Below are 21,465 nucleotides of genomic sequence, written 5' to 3'. Positions count from 1 at the left end.
AGTATGACATTTGTACAAGTGCTAACATTTAAAATTCAGATTAATTTACCAAATAGTATTGTTTTTGTCAAATTACAACAGCTTTTCAAGGATTTACCACATTAAACACTTCTCATTTGTAACAGCACAAGATATGCCTTTGTTGTAAAAACAGAGTTTCATGTCTCAGAAGCATTTTTATACCACTATGCAGATTCTATCCTTTATTTGCATGTTTTCTCCATGTGATTTCTTTTTACTCTGAAAATATTGTAACACAGAAACCTCTACCTTTTCTAGATTATAAACAATGCATTCAAATTAAAGTTGAAAGCTAGCAGTCCAGTACCACTGGTATCTTTAAATATTCATACAGAAACCTTTCATAAACTGATATTAAATGAAAGATGGGCTGGGTTCAAGTTATGTGGAGTATGAGGCTTGTTGAGCTTCATTTGCGTTTTGACTTGTATTTCCCTACAGGAGGGCATGTAAAACCTACTGGGGAATACTGGAATGCTTTGTGATTTTGAAGAACTAGCCAAATAAAAAGTATGATGAGCAGCATGCATTTCTGGTTCTTTTATCACCGTATTGACTCTTACTGTTCATGTCCATGTCTGGCTTCTGGCATGCAAATAAATAGTACTTTCTTGAGTGTTACGTCAATCCTGAGGTAAAAGATAGTAATCTTAACAATAACAAACTATCTTATCTTTAAGCTTTCGCCCAGTACTTAATCACAATCAGCGTTCATGGCTGATATAGATTATCAGGACTCTGATGACCATTTCAAGCAAAATATGTCAAATTTTTAAAACGTGTGTGTATATATATATATATATATATATATATATATATATATATATATATATAAACAATCTTTTTTTGAAGACTTACATGCACATACAGTACTTTTTGATGAGAGGCAGTCATTGCTGGTTGAGCAAAGATCACTGCTGTCGGTGAAGCATTGAAGAGGGTCTGCAACACAGATGAAGAAAAATATGATTAATAAATACTTATACACAAAACTTATGTACATTATTGTTCTTTTGCATGGTGGAAGTGTGGAATGCAGCAGGCTGTAATAAAAAAAAAAAACACAAGTGATATTTTAGATTAAGCTCAAATAAAGTCAACAGCTCAAAACATGCAAAATGTTGCTGTAGAATTTTTATTTTCAGTTAATAAAATAGATTCATTACTACCCCATCCTAAAGAGGTTCACCTAAAAGTGAAATATGGATCAGGTTACATTTTTAATGCAACAATGCTGAATCATTTACATGTCACCTGATTCCTTTTTGAAGTTTTCACACTGTGAGTTTATTTAATAAAGCCTGCATGTAACTCACAGGGCACATGAAACTATCAAACAGATAATCAGGCTTTAAAACATCATCAAATAATATATATTAGACATAGAGGATTATGATCAGATTGCTGATTTAACGTGCATATTAATTCTTCGACACATGGATGCCAAGAAATTGATCTCAAAAGTGAAGTTCGAGAGGTGAATCTTGGTATGCATGTTGAGAACACATAATTTTTCATTACGATTGTAGATCTGATCCAAATGCTTTGTAGTGCATGGAGATTTATTTTCTCCATGTACTATTAGTTAGTGAAAAATTATATTAAAAAATGATGTATTCTACCAACTTTGAAAGCTGGTAAAGTAGTGGGGAAGTGGTTGACATTTTACGTATTCCCTCTGTAAGGGAAGCAGTTGTAACTGAAGTACTGGGTGTACTTTAACGAGTCTGTGCCATAAAATCTAAAGTTCAAAAGACTGAAAACTAAAATATCTAAAACTCAAAATATCGAAAATGGCAATTTGCTCCTTCTCCACTGTTGAGCAATCTTGGAGTTGGTATATATACACACACACACACACACACACACACACACACACACACACACACACACACACACACACACACACACACACACACATATATATATATATATATATATATATATATATATATATATATAAAAAAATAGCAGGGGGCACAGGGGTGCAGAGGACTTACTCCTGCATTAAAAATGTGCTTGATATTTGGAGTTTTAGATATTTTGGTTTTCAGTCTTTTGAACTTTAGATCTTATGACATAGAGCCTTTTTAGGACACAACAGTCAGAAATAGGAGTTGAAATTGAGTGGTTTCATGACATGTTACTGCTCTTTTTCTAGTCAATGTTATCCGTTTTTAGTGCAGACTCAATGTTAGCAGCACCTAGAGGTTGCTTAACAACTCTGTAAGCTTTGTTGCGTTTGGGTCTCACTCTGTGGCAGTGCTTAACCAGGAAATTATTTATTTATTTTTATTTTATTTTACATTTGTTGACCTGGCTAGTCTAGCTGGATATATGTCCATTTTCAGTAGAGACCCGGGGAGAAAAGCTCCACATAGAAGACTTACACAAACAGTACATTAAACAAGAATATTTAACCATTTTGTAAGTGTAATCACAACATTCCATGCACTGCATTGTACTTGTATAAAGAGAAACTGTGCATCAATCAATCCCCAGCAGGCCTACATTTCATTGTATAGCATCATCTGAAATGTAAATAAGTGTTCAGAAATAAATCTTAGTGCTCCAAGACACCTGTACTAATTATTTAAAACCTCAACATAATGGAAGAAACACTTTTAGGAAAAAAACAAAACAAAAGCAAAGAATTAGTTTCATTAAACAAACAAGAAAATAGTAGAAATAAACAGGAGATTCAATGAAAAAGAGAGACAACCCTAATTTCTAACTGGGACAGATATGAAATAGGGTGGAGGGGCATAACTATGTACCCAGAATAGGCACTGCTATTCCCTGAAATATTCTTAGGTATATCCAGGAGAGTCCTAAGCAAACCAAGTAAAAGTAAATTCAACAGGCCTGTCTCAAATCTCAGCTGAGTGAGTCAGTTCAACTTTAACTGGTCCAAGAAATCTGTACAGGAAGCCCAACTCAAACTCACTGTAACTTCTGTTCTCCCACTTTTGTGTTACCTTCAGTTCCACATTGTATACCAGGTCAAAAAATAGATTAGTAGCACAGCTTAGAGTCTACATCATGTGCTCATAACACATGTCCTCACTGCCATTAGCTCCTTTAGGAAAGTGCTCAAACACTCCCTAAAAATTAATCTCTTTTTCTAGCCCTACCAGAACCCTGATCCTAACAGTAAAAACTTCCATCCAGTCCCTAACCGTAAGTACTCCACCCTTCCTAAACCTAAAACACCCATCCCCTTCCTTAAATGTAAATTCTGTATTGCTCCTTACACCTAATATCCCCTTCCCTCCCTAACCTTAAAGTTCTGATTGCATCTTAAACTTAAATTCACTTTCCTCCTCCCTAACCCTAAAATCCAGAATCACTCCTTAAGCCTGAAATCCCTGACCCCTCCTTAACCCAAAAATTTCCAATCAATCAGCATTACACTACCCGCCCCCTTCCTTTAACCTAACAGCACCCTCCCTGCTCTCCTTCCCCATTTACCTAGTGGATGAGCACTTGTTTCCACTTTGCCTGCTAGGATGAAAGCTTTAGTGCGGCACTTGCTTGGCTGAACTGATATTTGATATTGAGCTTGAGCAGCTGTTTGCATGAACTAACAGCCGCTTGACTCCTCAACTGTGACTAAATGGAATTTGAGCAGATAGGGTTTGCATGGCTCTAACGAACTCCAGAGCCTACTTAATGTGTCAGGTGATTACCTTTTGGAAGCTCTAGTTATGATTATAAGAAGTAAAGCAGCTGACCTGGTGCAGATTCAATCAAGAAATACAAAGAGCACTGTGACAAGCTGATTATAACAGCTTTATCCAACATTTGGTGGCAATGGAACTTTAGTTGACCACAATACAGAGATGTAAATACACAGCATTCTTTGTTTTGCAATCTGTATATAACTTAGGTGTATATTTCCTACCAGCATGAGCTAAATTAAATCTGCCACAGGTTTGTCAGTTGTGGATATCTATAGTTGAAATGAAAGAATGGGGGAGGGATAGAGGTACACCCTGGTTTGGACCAAATAATGTCATTAGAGTTAATGATTTGAGTGTGAATAATAATACACAAGTAAGAATAGTTTTAACTATAATAGTGATAGCAACAACATTTCTCAGGTGATAAAAAGAAACTGGAAGATTTTACACACAGATGATAAATTAAAAGTTGTGGTAGGCCCTTTTTTTTTCAAAAAACTTTTTATTGAGTTTTTAGATATACAATCAAACAAAAGGAAAAAAACAAGAGTACATTTAACACTAATGGATATAACAACAATTTACGAGAAAGGAAAGATTTTTCAAAAAACTTCAACAAAAGTGAAAAAAAAATTAAAAAACTATATACATTATATACAGTAGAAGTCACATCTCTTAGGTTAAGTTTTCATAGCAAGAATAAGAAGATGAAAGGGGGAGCATCTTATATTTAGGATGTGTATGTAAAGAAAAATAGACTCCCAGTTAATTATAACTAAGTAGTTAATACGTATTTGGTATATTACTGAAAAGTTTAGACTAAAGATTGTTATTGTGATAACTTAGTATATGAGCTTATACGCTCGGGCTGAAAAGGTGTCCTTTTTTAATTCTTCAGAATTAAGTCCAGCAAATATCCCTAGTATTTTTGATACTATTTCTTTTGTTCTACAGAGGTGTTTACCAGTTTATGGGAGGATATGAATTTGATAGCAAGGTTATGAAAATCTTCCCATGAAATTATGGATTTATCAATCCAGTTCTTAGTGATGTAGAGTTTAATGAGGGCACACATGGTGATAAGCATGTGTTTTAGGATTTTGGGAAGACTAATTGTGGTGATGTGTAAAATAGCTGTTTCCCATGAAAGGGTGGATTTTTCATATCCTATCTTTTCTAATCTTACTCTTAAGGAACACCATAGGTTGCAAAGTCTTTTACAGCTCCAGAAGACGTGAAGTGTGTTAGCTTTTTGGTTTGGGTAATAGGAGCAATATGGTGAATATTTGGGATTGAATTTATTTAGAGTTGATGGCGTGAAGTAAGCATTGCTATTAATCATGATTTGGGTGTAAAGCAGATGCTTGAGAGGAATCAGCTTAATCATATTTTCAATAGCTAATCTTTTATTTTCATATGAAATTACTTGGCTTTTATCATTCCAATAAGTTAAGAAGAGGAGGGTATTGTGGGATTTTATGTTTGTGATTAGTCTGTATGTCTTGCAGATCATTTTATTCCTACTTGCTAGTGTTTTGAGAATTAAGATGGCAGAGTTAATATCTTGGTGATCAATTCTGCCGGATGATAATTTAATTTTTAGTAAGTAAATGAGTGATCTAAGTATAATATCATATTTCCTAGGCAGCTTAAGCTTCTGTCTTAGATCAGTTATATTAGAGTCTTGCCATTTGTATAGTTCCCAAACTGTGAAGTCTTTTATGAGAGGGATGTTTATTAAGTTTATTGGTTGATTGCTGTTTATTAAGTTGGGGTTTAGGTGAAGCAGTTGAATGAGATCTAGAGTATTAGAAAGCTTATTAATTTGAACAGATTTTGAAAAGTGAGGATCATATGTTTAATAAGTAGGTTCTTTGTAAAGCAGCTTTTTGGATTTAGGTTTAGAAAGGGGGGAGATTTAGGGTTTATATTGAGGGATTTAATTTGATTGTACCAGATTTTGATCCATTAGGGTGTCCAGCAGCTCATTTTATGATCATAGTTAACTATATGGGTCAGTCAGCTAGAATTGATTACATAATAAAGTTTACAATCTGGTAAGCCCAGTCCTCCTTTATCTTTTGGTAGAGAAAGTTTGTCATATTTTATTCTGACAGATTTAAGGTGACACAAGAATTTTGATAGGGTATTTTCTATAGTTGTAAAGAATTTTTGTGGAATGACTGACGGAGTAGCATTGAGCTGAAAGAAGATCCTAGGTAGTATGTTCATTTTGACCACACTAGCTTTTGACAATAAGGACAAGTTAAGATTTCTCCATCTGTTAATGTCATTTTCAATATCTGACCACGTGTGTAGTAAATTTATCTTAATGATCTCATTAAAATTAGGAGTATAGTTTATGCCTATGTATTTTAGGTGGTATTTGGGTTTGATCTCAATATCAGGAAAGTAGAATTCTTTTTGGCCTAGAGAATTTAAAGGGAATATATATGATTTATTTGGATTTAAAATCCAAGTGAGAACTACCTAAAGCTAGTGATTGGATTGGGAAGCAGTACATCCCTGTCCCACCAGCTTTAAATAAAATACAAGGTCCTACCTCACCAGTGCTCCCTCTGAAAGGCCAACTATGTTCTGAGAACTACCTAAAGCTAGCGATTAGATTGGGAAGCAGTACATCCCTGCCCCACCAGCTTTAAATAAAATACAAGGTTAATAACCATAACCTAAGATTATTTCTCTGTTAACCATGCTACCTGTATCCACAGCGCTGGAAATGACCCTTGTGTCCCAATAACCCAGTTGAAAGCTAGTAGAACTATAATTTGAAGCTAGCAGTGTGATTTAATCTAACATCATACTTAAAACCTAACAGAACTATTATTTAAGTCTTGCTTCTCTTGGGGGAGCCACAAGATACCTACTGTAAAACCTTGGATAATGGTACCTTGAGATACAGTTTATCCTGGCTTTGCTCGCCCTCGCTGCGCTCGGGCTTGCTCCGTGCCCCACCCTGCTCCCATATCCCACCTGCCCCCAGTATCCTTAACTTTATAGCCATAAAGCCACTCCCCCACTTAATTGTATAATCGCCATAAGCCCGACATTAATTACCCCACCCATTACTCCACCCATCTAGTAATCATCTAAGGATTGCTACACTGAGACATTAATAGAAACTATTTATTACTCGAACCTACATAATGTCTCTTCGCAATATCCTCATGATTCTTCTAGTACTAACCCTAGTTATCATTCCACATATCCTGACAATGTATGAAAACCAGTCTAGCCTTGGTTTTCAGTACCCAAAATTTCACACATCTTCCCTTCCACTACTGAATAAACATGATTACCTCTCTACACCCCTCTTAACCAACTCAACTACCCCACATATCTCTACCTAACCAGATGTCCCCAAAAACAAAATATTACCATAAACTCCTACTCAAAATACTAAAACTTGCAGTTAATCTGCATCACAATCTCACAAAGTCTGGTGACATCCACCCTAACCCCGGTCCTGCCCCCACAGGTATACCAAGCTCTTACTCCAATAATCCTACCAGCTTCCCTCTGACTAATAGGCCCCACAACTCATTCCTAGCCTGTCATCTGAATATTAGAAGCCTAAACAATAAAATTCATGACCTGCATGCCCTCTTAGCTGTCTACTCTCCAGACATACTTTGTCTCACAGAAACCTGACTGAAACCAGCAACTAAAGATAATGAGGTTACACCTCCAGGTTATCAGATACTTAGACAAGACAGAAAGTACAGTTTTGTACCTACCACAAATGTAGATGTCTGATAGGTATGCATCTGCAGTCATCACATATGGGTTGTCCTGCCTCGCCCTTCGGTCAGCCGGATTCCAAAGTCTGGGTCTGGCCTCGGCTGATGTCACACTTTCCCCGACATCAGAGCGTCTTGGGTATAAAAGCATCAGCCGACACCATCTTCCTCAGTTTTTCTTGCCCCAGATGCCAGGTGCCCTCTAGGAAGGCTAAATTTGGAGAAATGTAATAAAATTCCAAACATTTGCAAAAAAAAATATATATATATATATATATATATATATATATATATATATATATATATATATATATATATATATATATATACAAACAAATACACCATAATAGATCCCCCAGCTAGCTAATGGAGGGGTAAGCACCCTAGGAATACCACAGAGGGGAAGGAGGGAGGGTAAACCTGACTGCAGATGCATACCTATCGGACATCTACATTTATGGTAGGTACAAAACTGTACTATGTCCTTCAAGGATGCATCTGCAGTCATCACATATGGGTAGAATACCATAGCCAATCTGGGGATGGAGGAACTAAGTAAAGGATGGTGTAGTTAATATACCCTGCAGGACTGCCATAGCAAAGCCTGCTCTGGATCTGGAGTATAAAGGTAAATTGTAATGCTTGGCAAATGTATGCACAGAGCTCCATGTAGCAGCTTCTAAAATGTCCTTGGTAGCCACCCCTCTTAGGAAGGCTGTGGTGGTGGCTGTGGCTCTCGTGGAATGAGGTCTAATGTTTGCTGGCACAGTTTTTCCATGAAAGGAGTAACAAAAACAAATGCAATTTCCTATCCATTTTGAAATTGTCTGTTTGGAAATTGCTTTTCCTTGTGCCCCAGCAGCATATGCTACAAACAATTGGTCAGTCTTTCTGTAACTTTTAGTTCTGTCCAAGTAGTAGCGCAGTTGTCTGTGTATGTCCAGGGTGTGCAGAAGTTTCTCCCCTTTATTTTGTGGTTTTGGGAAAAATGTAGGCAAGTGAATTGCTTGGTTCAGGATACCCTGGATACCACCTTTGGCATAAATGTAGGATTGGTTCTCAAAGAAACTCTGTCTTGATGAAAGATAAGAAATGGCTGCACTGCCATTAAAGCTTGTAACTCAGATACTCTTCTTGCTGAGGTTATGGCCAGAAGGAATGCAGTTTTCCAAGACAGAAACTGTAGATCCGCCGATGCTGCTGGTTCAAAGGGAGGAAGTGTTAGTTTTTCCAACACAAAGTTAAGGTCCCAAGTAGGTAAAGGTGGTTTCCTTGGAGGATTGATGTTTTTGATTCCTCTTAGAAACTGTCTTAGGAGAGGATGCGAGAAGACAGGTGGATTAACATTGTATTCTGCTGAAATTGCTGAGGCATGTATCTTAATGGAAGAGTAAGACAGGCCATTGTGGAACAATTCTGCCAAATATTCCAGTATATGTGCCATGTTCATCACTGTCACATCTAGGCCTTTTGTTGTGTTCCAAGTGTGAAATCTTTTCCATTTTGCTGAATATGCCTTCCTTGTGGAAGGCCGGCGAGCTTCCATAATAATATCCTTCACTCTCTGGGATAGGTTATCCTGAGGAGGAGTCATGGTATTCTCCAGGCAGTTAGCTGCAAGGTTTTCAGGTTGGAATGCAGAGTCTTGAAATTGTGCTGTGTCAGTAGAAGTGGCCATAGGGGGAGAGGCCACGGGTTTGTCTGTGACATGCTCTTTAACAGTGGGTACCAGTGCTGCCTCGGCCAGTTTGGAGCTATCAGACTCACTCTGGGCTGCTCTGCCCTGATCTTCAGTAAAACCTTGGTCATTAATGGGAGAGGTGGGAAAGCATAGACTGTTAGAGCTTTCCAGCTGAAAGAGAGAGTGTCCACTTTCCATGCTTGTGGGTGGTATGTCCTTGAGCAGAATGTCTTCAGTTGATGATTGTGGGGGGAAGCGAACAGATCTATTTCCGGCCTTCCCCATGATTGTGTTATGAGTAAGAAGATGTCTGGGTGCAGCATCCATTCGTGTGCATCCATGGTAGTTCTGCTTAACTCATTCACTCCAATGGAGCTCAGGAAGTTTGCACTGTAACTTCCAATGGGCGGAGCCTAAGCCTTTTGCCAGAATCAAATTATGTCCTCACATTTCAAACAAACGTTCATATCTCTGGAACAATCGGGGTTATGAAAGAAGTATAAATGGCAAACCCTTCAGCATAAACTATTTTTATAGTGCTAGTATTCTTTAGGTTCTAGGTCTTAAACTGAATTTTATAAGTCACAGTAAACACAGTAACTATTACTTTTGTAATATTTTATAAACAACTTAAAATACCTCAGCAAACACTCAAGTTGCACACATACTATCAGCAGTATTTTATTCATCTAGCTGAGAACTTTCTTATGAGGCTAAGATATTGTCTCTGTGTTACTTGGTTGTTGAAATATTTAGAAAAATGTGAAAATTATATTTATATAAATTAATATCATAAAACAGCAGTTAATATCTCTTTACATGTACTAGACAGAGGTCAAATATTAATGCAGTTGAGTTTGCCATTGTGTAAGCTTTAAGATGAAATCTTTTAAAAACTTGTACATAGCATGCTTTTGGATTTATTGATGCAAATATAAACAAGCAATATTTGACACCTAGAGGTGTCAGTAGTGGTTAACTGCAGATGCACCTGGAGGCGTCACTCAGATTTATGTCTGCCAGTATATTGTCTTTCCCTGGCACGAACTGGGACGGCAGCTGTATATTGAGTTTCAAGGAAAGATCCCATAGATTCATTGCCAGTCTGCATAGAGGGTAGGAATGGGTGCCTCCTTGCTTGTTTATGTACCACATAACTGTGGTGTTGTCTGTCCTTATGAGCAGGTGGCCTTGATGAAGGAAAGGTTTGAAGGCCTCGATTGCGTGTATCACTGCCAGTATTTCCTTTTGGTTTATGTGCATGCGCAGCTCTCTTTGTGACCATAGCCCTTGGATACATCTGCCCTCCATGTGTGCTCCCCAACCTTGGTCTGAAGCGTCCGTGGTGATGGTTTGGTTGGCTCTTGGTTTGCTGAAGGGCAACCCGCTGTTCGACTGGCAGGCTTGAGCCCACCACAGAAATTCCTTTTGAAGGCATGGAATGAGTGGGATCAAAGTTTCTAAGCTGTGACTGTGCTGAGTCCATACACTCCTTAGGTACCATTGTAATTTTCTCATATGCAGCCTTGCTTGTGGAATCAGAAGAATGCAAGATGCCATGTAACCCAGGGCCTGCAGGATTTTCCTTGCAGTCAGCTGAGTTTGTCTTGTCAGATTCTTGAAGTAATCCGGTAGTTGTTTTTGTTTTTCTTCTGTGAGAAAGGCCATTTGGGTGGTTGTGTCTAGATCCGCACCCAGAAAGGTTATTCTTTGGGATGGAACAAGTCTTGATTTTTGGATGTTGACTGTATATCCCAAGGCCTGTAGTAGGTGGATGGCATAGTCCAAGTCCTTTAACAAAATTTTCTTGTTGTCCACTTGAATAAGGCAGTCGTCCAGATATGGGTAGATTTGAATCCCCTGAAGGCTGCAGTGTGCAATTACTGATGCCAGGCATTTCGTGAATACTCTGGGTGCAGTAGATAAGCCAAAGGGCAATGCTGAGAATTGATAATGCTCTGACCCTGCAAGAAATCTGAGGTGTCTTCTGCAACTTTGTCGAAGAGGGACATGCAGGTATGCCTCCTTGAGGTCTAGAGTCACCAGCCAAGACCCCTTGCCCAGCATGGGAAGAAGTTGCTGTAGAGTCAGCATTTTGAATTTTGGCACAATGAGGTAAGTATTCAGTGCAGACAAGTCGAGAATAGGCCTCCATTGATTTTCTTTTCTTGGAACAAGGAATAATCTGGAGTAAAATCCTTGGCCTTGTTCTGAAAGAGGTACCTTTTCTATGGCTTTCATTTGTATTAATTTGGTAATTTGCTTCAAAGCCTCTGCCCTCTGATTTGGTGGCAGGTCTGGCATTCCTTTTCTTTTTGGCAATGTGTGGAAATGGAACCTGTATCCTTTGTCTATTATTTGCAGTGTCCATGTGTCCCTTGTAATGCTGTGCCAATTTTTTGAGAATAAAGAAAGCTTTCCACCCAAAGGTGCTTCTAATTGAGCCCTGGTTGGCGGAGTCAAAATAAAGTCATTGAGTCTGTCCTGGTGTAGCAGTTGTGGTTCCTGCACTACCTCTCTGGTTGGGAGGCTGCCACTGACGGCCTCTGTAGGAGCCTCTAGCTTGCTCTCTACCTCTGGCACGCCTATTCCTGCCTCTCTGAGATCTGTCTGAGTCCGGAAAGGACCAATTCTTAGTAGGTCAATTTCTACTGAATCTCGGTGGTTGGACTTGCAGAAAGTCTTTGACTGTTTGCACAGATTTTGCCTTTTCTTCAAATTTCTTTAAGACCTCTTGAGCCGTGGAACCAAATAATTTTTGCTTTTCCATAGGAGCATCCAAAAGCTTAGCTTTAACATGATCTGGTAAAGATTGTTCCTTCAGCCAGGCATGCCTACGTATAACTGCACCTGTCATAGCTGACCTACATGAAGCTTCCAATGCATCATAACCACACTGCAAGAAATGGTTACTAACCTGCTGGGAGTTATGTACCAGATCCTGAAGGGATTTGCGATCAAGGGGTTCAGAAGAGGACAGTTTCTTATGCAATTCATCTAATAAATACTCTTGGTACTGTATCATATGAAATTGACAATTTAATGCCCTCATGGAAAGAGTTGCAGAAGTATACACTTTCTTACCCCATCTCTCTAAAGCTCTGGACTCCCTTTCAGAGGGTAGAGGATTTTTAGCAGTGGCAGCTGCAACCCCTTTTGGGCCCTGGGAAATTGTTTCTGGATCAGCAGAGTGGGCCTTGTACAGGTGTAGATGTGAATCTGGGACCCTGTAGTACCTATCAGGTTTGGCAGGAGCCGGAGGGAGAGAGTCAGGGGCTGTACTAGCATCAGAGTACACATCATCAATAACATTCAAAACAGGAAGTATAGCTAAAGGCCTATGCTGAGGTAAATGTAAAAAGGTCCTTAATCTCTTTCTAGAATCAGAGAATTCCTGACCCTGCCATTGAAAATGTTCTCTCATAGAGTGTAGTGTCTCTCCAAAGGAAAACTCTTCAGGAGGGGAGGCCGAGGGAATAGATTCTTCAGCATCAGAATCCTCGTAGGCCGAATAAGCCTCCTCCTGGGGGTCTGACAGAGCAGAACCATCAGTGGACTCATCTGAGGAGTGGGGGTCTGAGGGCTCAACCCTGGGCCTTTTGTCTGGAGGTGGTTGAGAGCCCCTGTCCGGATGAGGTTGAGAACCTCTAATTAATGAGATAAGATCCTCTGCTAGGCTAAGAATCTGTGAGCCAGTAGAAGGTCTCTGAGAGGAAACCTTGGGAGGCAAAGCTTTAGTAAGTTTAGCAGCTTTAGCCCTAGAAAAAGCCTTAATGGACATGGATGCAGGGGGTCTGGCTGCACCACATGCTGGAGTAGACTTGTCTAAAGGAATGGTGTCGGAAGGTTCCTGGACACCTGTTTCAGTAGGTAATTTAATAACCGACTCGGCCGGGGCCTCCGGGGCCGAGGTAGTCGGTTGTGTGGTTTCGGTAATAGGAAGTACCAAGGACTTGGTTTCAGCCGAGACCGAGACACTCGCGGTAGGCCTGACCGTAGTTTCAGCCGAAACCGCGGCCCACGTGTGTCAGTCCTTGTCCTTCCGTTTTTTAACTAAATGCGAAGTTGGAGTCTCCGATGGCATCTTGTAAGCAAAACTAGCCCCAAAGAATTCCTCTGCAAACTCCGACCGACGTCTAAGAGTTCGTCGGTTGAAGGAAGCACAGGCTGAACAGGCCGAGACGTCGTGGTCTGGGCCTAGGCAAGGGAGGCAGTAAGAGTGGAAATCCTTATGAGGTATTTGTTTCCCACAAGTTAAACAATTATGAACTTTATCTGACATCGGCTGAGGCAAGAAAGAGTCCCCAACGGGGTGCTTAGCTTTTTCGAAGTCTTCGGTAGCTGAATCACAGGAGCTGGCCGACCGGCACTTGCGAACTGCTTCTGCTTCGGGCACCACGTGGCAAGAAAGACTGAGGAAGATGGCGTCGGCTGATGCTTTTATACCCCAGATGCTCTGACGTCAGGGAAAGTGCGACATCAGCCGAGGCCAGACCCAGACTTTGGAATCCGGCCGACCGAAGGGCTGCCTGAGGCAGGACAACCCATATGTGATGACTGCAGATGCATCCTTGAAGGACATCTAAAAGGAAAGGTGGTGGAGTTGCTGTTCTATACAAATCAAATCTAAAAGTCACCAAAGATGTTCTGCAACCACCCCAAGATAGCAACACAGAAATCCTAATTACCAAACTCCAAATCAATAAAAACAAATGCAGGTATATTTTCTGTGTCTATATTCCCCCAGGTAAAAATGCCTTAGAAGACATCTTACAATGTTTATCTAATAACTACCCCCAAGAAACCATTGTTCTTGGGGACTTCAATATTGACTGGAACTCATGTTCCGCTGCTGCACCCACCAACCATATCAACCTGTATGGATTTTCTCAGGTGATTACTTCCCCACCAGACTTAATAAAAACAATAATAAAGAAAACAACCTAGATTGGATACATGTCAACAGTCTTCCCAAATTATATAACTCCGAGACCCTATCTGATGACATAAGTGACCACTGCCTCACATATATAATTAAGCTCAAGACAGACAACTCCCATGTACCCTCCTTTAAAACAATAAGATCTAGCAAAAACTAACCTCACCAACCTTCATAATGAGCTCAAGGCTTGCAAATGGTCACCCCTAAAGGTACTCCCATTGGATGATGCAGTGGAATACTTAAATAACAGATTCCTTGCCATCCTCGAATCCCACGCCCCCCACCCACACTATTGGAACCAAAACAAAGTCAGCAACATGGCTGACAAAAGACACTAAATCTAAAATCATACTCAGAAACAAAGCCTGGGCAACCTGGCGTGCCACCAAAGACCCTCAACACCATCTTAGTTATAGGCAATTAAGAAACAATACCAAAAAATCTATTATCCTAGACAAGAAAAACTACTGCCACCATTTACAACAAAAAAAATAACAATCCTCGAAAATTGTTGGCTGGATTAAATAAGCTACTTCATCCAGGACATAATCCTACCCCCTCTCATCTAACCCCTAATAAGGAGTCACCAGAAAACACTGCAAACTCCTTCAACAGCTTTTTCACAGAAACCATCAAGACCCTGGCCAGCCACCTTGTGCCCCCCTCTTCCTACCTGGACAATGAGAAACCTACCACCACCACCTCCTTTAGCTTCCAACCTGTTCCTACCCCACTCATCCATTGTCTTATCAAAAAACTAAAGTCCACCACTCTAGCTGCTGACCTCCTCCCAGCAGAATACTTGCAAAAGGCTGCTGACATCATAGATTACCCAATTTCAATACTAATAAATAGAACATTATCCAAAGCCTCTGTCCCATCAATTTGGAAAGTTTCTCATGTTATACCATTACATAAAGGTGGAAACCTCTACAGAATTATCTAATTACAGACCAATTGCTATTCTATCTCCACTAGCTAAAATAATGGAAAAATCTATCCAGAAACAACTTATGAACCACCTTGTAGAAGACAAGCTACTGGCTGTATCTCAGCATGGCTTTAGACCTTTTCACAGCACCACCTCAGCACTTCTCTCCTTCATCAATGTAATCAACCATAACCATAACAGTAATCTACTCTCTTCTGCTCTCTTTCTTGATCTCCAAGCATGACCATTACATCTAACAATGAGACCATTATCTACCCTGATGCCCAAACCAAACTCCTGGGAGTCACAATAGACGATAATCTTACATATGGTGCTCATATTAATCAAACCATCAAAACCATGAACAAAAAACTAGGATCACTTTATAAGCTTAGACCCTTCCTCACTCCTCTTGCCAGAACTTCCATTGCACAATGTCATCTTCTTTCCACCCTCCTTTATGCCTCCCCCCTATTCACAGGCTTGTGTAGTACTGAAATCAACAAATTATCCCATTGCTACAACCACATAGCTAGATTTGCCATGGGCTCAGCCTATAAGACACATCACTGCCACAATCTAAATCTTCTAGGGTGGCTTGAATTTCCTTCCCTTCTTCAATTTACTCAGCTCACATTAGCCCATAAAGCCCTACACCACCCAGATAATATTCCATCCCTCAAAAACATTGTCACCCCATATAGTAATCACGGCAAACTCCACTCATCCAATAGACTACTTATCCAAACAATCAAATACAATAACTCAGCTGTTGAAGCCTTATTCGCCAACTTGACTGGCAAAATCTGGAATCAACTACCACCCAACTTCACTCTTAATTGTTCACTAACTCTATTCAAAGAAAATCTCAGAAAACATTTTAAATCACACTGGCTTTGTCCTTGCACTAAACCTGACTAGCATCTTCTCACTGTCCCTAAGACTTCAACTCAACCGTGTCTCAAAGACTCTAACTCAATTGGATAGGTGTAGGCTAAATGACTTAAAGAAGGAATGTATTATACTTATGACCTACCATGTATAGTGTAAATATGTGAAACTACAGTTACTTATTCTCATGTCTTATGTACTCCTCTCACTGTTTGTCACAATGTACTGTATATATCAAAATTTGTGTGTGGAGCTTTTATCCCCGGGCCTCCTCTGAAAATGAACATGTATCCAGCTGGACTATCCCAGTCAACAAATGTAAAATAAAATAAATAAATAAATAAATAATTTGTAATTAGATATATTAGAGTATATCTCTAGTGAGTTAGGCATTTTTTGAAGGTCAGTGTTGGGTAGTTCAAAGTACAAGTTTAGATCGTCAGCAAAAGACAGAATAGAAAAGTTTTACATTCAAGATTTTAAGTATGTGATGAAAGTTTTTTGGGGATAAAAATAAGAGCAAAGGTTCTAGATAAAGATTAAAAAGGTAGGGGAACAGGGGGCAGCCTTGTCTTGTTCCATTAGATATGGCAATAGGGTTGGATTTAAATTTATGTGTAAGGTAGTGGAGGAATTTTGGTAAAGTACATTAATTATATTAATGAATTATTGAGGGATTCCAAAAGAGGATAATACGTTGAAGAGGAAAGTTAGATTTACTCTGTCAAAAGCTTTACTTGCGTTGGCAGTAAGGGCATATTGGTGATGTTTATTATTACCTAGAAGTCTTATGCTGGTACCTAAAAGAAGAGTGTTATCATATATTATACCATGATCCCCCCAAAACGTGCACGCTGATTGGCCAGCGTGCCCGTTGTAAATCGAGTTATACTAATGGAAAAAGGTCCGGTCGCCCGGACTTTTTTCCATTAGTATAACTCGATTTTTTAAAACACTGTCTCGCTATGTTAAATGGGTTTAACATAGCGAGACAGCTTTAAAATAAGCAACGGAGATCTCCGTTGCTTATTTTAAAAGCTGTCTCGCATGTTAAACCCATTTAACATAGCGAGACAGTGTTTTAAAAAACGGAGAAAGCAAGATCTCCGTTGCTTTTTTTATGTTCGCTATGTTAAATGAGTTTAACATAGCGAGACAGTTTTAAAAATAAGCAACGGAGATGTCCGTTGCTTATTTTAAAACTGTCTCTCTATGTTAAACTCATTTAACATAGCTAAAAAAAGCAACGGAGATCTTGCTTTCTCCGCTTTTTGCTCAACTCTGATGTACTGCGCAGGCGCGCAGTACATCAGAACTGCCGCGGATGCCAGACATCTGCGGAAGGGCAGCAAACAGGCATTATACTATGCCATTATTTAAGAAAAGTAACAGTTTCTTTTCTTAAATAATGTCATGGTATAATAGCAATAACCCACTTCTGGGTGTGGGTAATGCTAAATTTACCCACGGTTGGCTTTGTTTGGTCCCTCGGGCTTCGCCCTCGGGACCAAACCACGCCAACCGTGGGTAAATTTAGCATTACCCACACCCAGGCATGGGTTATTGCTATATTTGTCTATTCTGCATGAAACCCATTTGTTCATGTGAAATTATGAAGGGGAGTATGTTTTTCAGTCTGTTTGCAATAACATGGGCTAAAATCTTGAAGTCTGTAATGATGAGGGCAATTGGTCTATAGCTGGCTGGATCTAAGGGGTCAGAGTTTGGTTTAAGTATTAAGATGGTTTCTGAGTTATTTAAATATCTGCCAGTTATGCCATATTGAATGACATGATTGAATATTTTAATACCATTTTTGAGATAGGCTCAGAGTTTTTTTTGTAGAATTCTGCAGTGTATCCATCTGGCCCCGGAGCTTTGCCTACCTTTATTTATCGCAATTTTAACTTCTTCTAAACATAGGGGTGATTTTTAAAGAGTTCTTTTGAGAGTCATTAAGTTGGGGGAATTTTAACATGTGCATGAACTCATCAAATTTATCACAAGACTGGGAGTTTGGGAGATTATATAGAATTCGGTAAATATCCTCAAATGTGTCTATAATGTATTGACTTTATGTTTAATTAGCCTTTTATATTTAATTTCTTTAATCCTAGAAGTCAGTTTTTGATATTAATTAGTTTGGCAAGAAATTTAGAAGGGGTTTGTGCACATTCTGAGTATTAGTAAAGGGATCTCATTTCTATAAACGAGAGTTTTTTTAGGTAGAGGCTGTGTAACTGTTTTTGCAAATCAGCCATTGTTTCTTCCAGAGCTTTTGAATAGTTTTGCTGAAGTTCTATTTCAATGCCATTAATTTGATTCTCTAGTTTGGATTTAAGGTTGTTATGCTTTTTCTTGTACCATGAGGATTTTTGGATAATTAGACCTCTTATAAACTGATTTAACAGCAGCCCATTGGACATCGTAAGGGATTTGAGTAGAGATAAGCTTGTTGTCAGGTTGGGCAAGGGTATGATTTATTTTCTGGATTGCTTCTTCTGTTTGAGTAATATTAGAATTTAAGGTCCAATTGCTGACATAGGAAGAACCTGGGTTATAATTTGAGATGTTTAAAGTAGTATTGATTTTGGAATGGTCTGATATAGATCTTGGAGAGACCTTATAGTTCAGTCTATAGTGGGTGAAAGTTTGGGAAATTAAGAAAGCATCAGTTCTGGACCAGGATTTATGTCTAGTTGAAAAGAATGTGTATCTGGGCATTGAATTATCATGCTGAAATTTTAAATAAGGGTTTATTAAATCAAAAGTGTTCTATAAATTTTCTAGTGCTTATGTGGTATGTTGAGATTTCCTAGTAACCTTATGTGACCTACCTTTGTCTGGGTTGAGTAAAGCATTCCAATCCCCTCCTATGATGTATAGATAATTTTGATAATTAGCTAGGATATTAAAAATGTCATAGAAGAAAAGATGTTGGTTTGAACAGGGACTGTATATATATTTATAAAAAGTAAAGGTTTATTTAGCATATGATAGTTACTGGTGAATAGACACCATCTTCCATTAGGGTCACATTCGATGGAAGTGATTTCCCCCTTGATAGAATTTGTTAATTATAATTGCTACACCCCTAGAAGATGAGTCATAACCAGCAGCAATTATTTGCTTCACCCATTTCCTATTTCTATTACTATTCCAGAGGTCATTAGTCATGTGGGTCTCTTGTAAAAAAGTTATATTGCATTTATTTTGAAATGTGAGGTGCATGATTAAGTTTCTCTTTTTTTATCTAATAACCCCTTTATATTCCATGAATCGATTGTGATCATTATCACAAAACTAGATTTGTTTTATAGGTGTTGGTTAGCTGGGACGTGTAAGACTGTATGTGTGTACTTAAAATTGTAAGATTTGGAGGTAGATTGAGATAGGTGACTTCTAAAACCTTAAACCCTATGTAGGTGCCTAACCACCCATCCCTCTGAACAAATGTGTATATGTTTATTGTATTACAGGAGACTGTTAAATTTAAGCCTGAAATGAAAAAAATTGTAAGGCAGAGGGATAATAAAACTACCTGTAGTGTTCTAACCATGAGCAGACATCTGCTAAACACAGTGCTTAGCTCCTCCCTTGATTATTAATAGATCGTTGGAGATTTAATCTAACCTTGTATCTATATAATAACAACATGAATATCTTGGTAAAGGAAGAAAAATAGAATGGTCATTTGCAATCCCATTAGCAAGGACAGGCATAACTTGATAATGGTAGCAAAAATGTCATAGTTAAGTCAAAAACTCTAATGGAGGAAGTATGACATGAACAACCTCAAAACATTACAAGACAGCATTTCTACCTAAGTATTAATTATCCTAGGTAATAGCAACATTTGTAACAATTTTAACAACTTTTTAGTAACTTGCAAACCAGAATTGCCAGATTACATGTAGCAATGCTATTAGGAACATTTGTTTTCCTTAAGAGTAATAACCTAACCAGGTACCACTAAAGAAAGGGGAGGGATGTATAGTTAACGACTAAAACAAATACCCCTCTAGTAGAGAGCACTGGAACATTTTCTTTAAGTTTATATCTTATGTCTATACACCAATATATGAAAAAACAGATCCAAGTAGAAATGTGGAGATCCAGCAATTAACTCAGGTATATTCTGACTAGTTAATTTACAGTATAACATAAGTCTATAGAGTTGCTTCAACCCTATGACTGTATAGCTGTAGGAAAGGGTGATAACGCCATACAATCATTTTTATAGTCAGCAAAAATATATAAACATTTAACTGATATGGCAGATAGCAGTAACTGCAAATTCTTGACTTTCATTTGGAAATAGTTTATGCAAACCTACTATATCTGCAAGCTGATTGCCTTTCATTTAGTTGTTATTTAATACACACAAAGTGCATTTACTAGCTTATAATTTTCAGTGCAAGAAATACAATAATCTAATGCTTGACTGTTGTGTGTTTATCTAGACAGATTCCCTACCTAGGCTAAGGTTCATTTTTACAATATTTTAACTGGACATTTCATTTTAATTCAGCACAGCAGTGTTCTTTTCAGATGTGTCAAAGACAAAGATAAGCCTACAAGCATTTTGTTCAGATATGTATAGCAAGATAACTGGAGTCTTGTAGTTTCTACCCTGGTCTTTGCAGCTGTCATAGTGAGCCAAAAGACCAAGCTATTCTGTTTGATAGCATATTTAAAATATAATAATGAATCTTGAGCTATAATAATAAAACATCCACAAAAAGCCCTTACAAAAGATTTATGGATGTCCAGTGAAAACATTTAGTTTGGCATAGGTTAGGGAGAACAATGCAAGCAGTCAGATTTTAAACCTATCTAAAACAGGCTAAGGATTTACTTGTGTAATATTACAGCTTAAGCTAGCTGCTGATTTTCTAGAATAAAATGCTCTTACAAAAAGGTTTCGATGAGTCCAGATCAACTATCTGCGTTGAGTAATCTTATTTTCATCAGACTAAGTAAGCAAAACAAAACACAGGCTGTTTTGTTCCTTCATCAGCGTATGTTCCAGTATTTTAGCTAAAAAGAAAGAAAACAAACTGTTTTGGGCTGTGTAGCATTAGCATTAAATGTTTCTGAGTTACTTTAGTCCATTTAGCTGTTCCCAGTGAGGCATTGGGGCAGGAAGAGACTCTGAAGTTACATCACTGAAAAGGTTATAGTTCAGGGTTTCCTCATACATCGGGAGGCCTTCTGACAAATAGAACACAGAGACACTAAGTACTGCAGGAATTCACTTTTAATGAAGATATTACATTTGAAAGTTTGAGTGATTTTATTCAAGTGGTTTTATTCATATGAAGAAATATTTCAAGAAGTGTTCTACAACTGACTAATGACTTGTATGGTGATTTGAATCAAGCTGGGTTGTATTTGAAAACACACAGGAAAGTGGATTTTGCTTCTTTGGGTGTTTCTATTGAGAGTTTAGTGTCATTGTGGTGGAAGATTAAAGTTGCAGGGTACTTCGCTTGAAAGCAAATTTTGTTTTCCACTAGGTATGCACAGTATTTAGAGAGGTTCTGACATTTTTG

At 38.5% G+C, this 21,465-nt stretch overlaps 1 protein-coding gene across 1 annotated transcript in view; it reads right to left on the bottom strand.

Annotated features, from left to right (window-relative positions):
• LOC122801653 (mucin-16-like) overlaps positions 1-21,465 on the bottom strand; it is a 221,402-nt gene that overhangs the window by 41,854 nt on the left and 158,083 nt on the right. Inside the window, exon 8 of the mRNA XM_044071132.1 lies at positions 880-963. Within this exon, the coding sequence (XP_043927067.1) occupies positions 880-963 (84 nt within the window). The remainder of the gene's footprint in view (positions 1-879; positions 964-21,465) is intronic.

This window comes from Protopterus annectens, chromosome 5.part0 (assembly GCF_019279795.1).
Source record: "Protopterus annectens isolate FY-2018-M chromosome 5.part0, PAN1.0, whole genome shotgun sequence".
NCBI classification, from domain to species: domain Eukaryota; kingdom Metazoa; phylum Chordata; order Ceratodontiformes; family Protopteridae; genus Protopterus; species Protopterus annectens.
The sequence above is the reverse complement of the archived record's forward strand: the minus strand, read 5'-3'. Positions and strand labels throughout refer to the sequence as shown.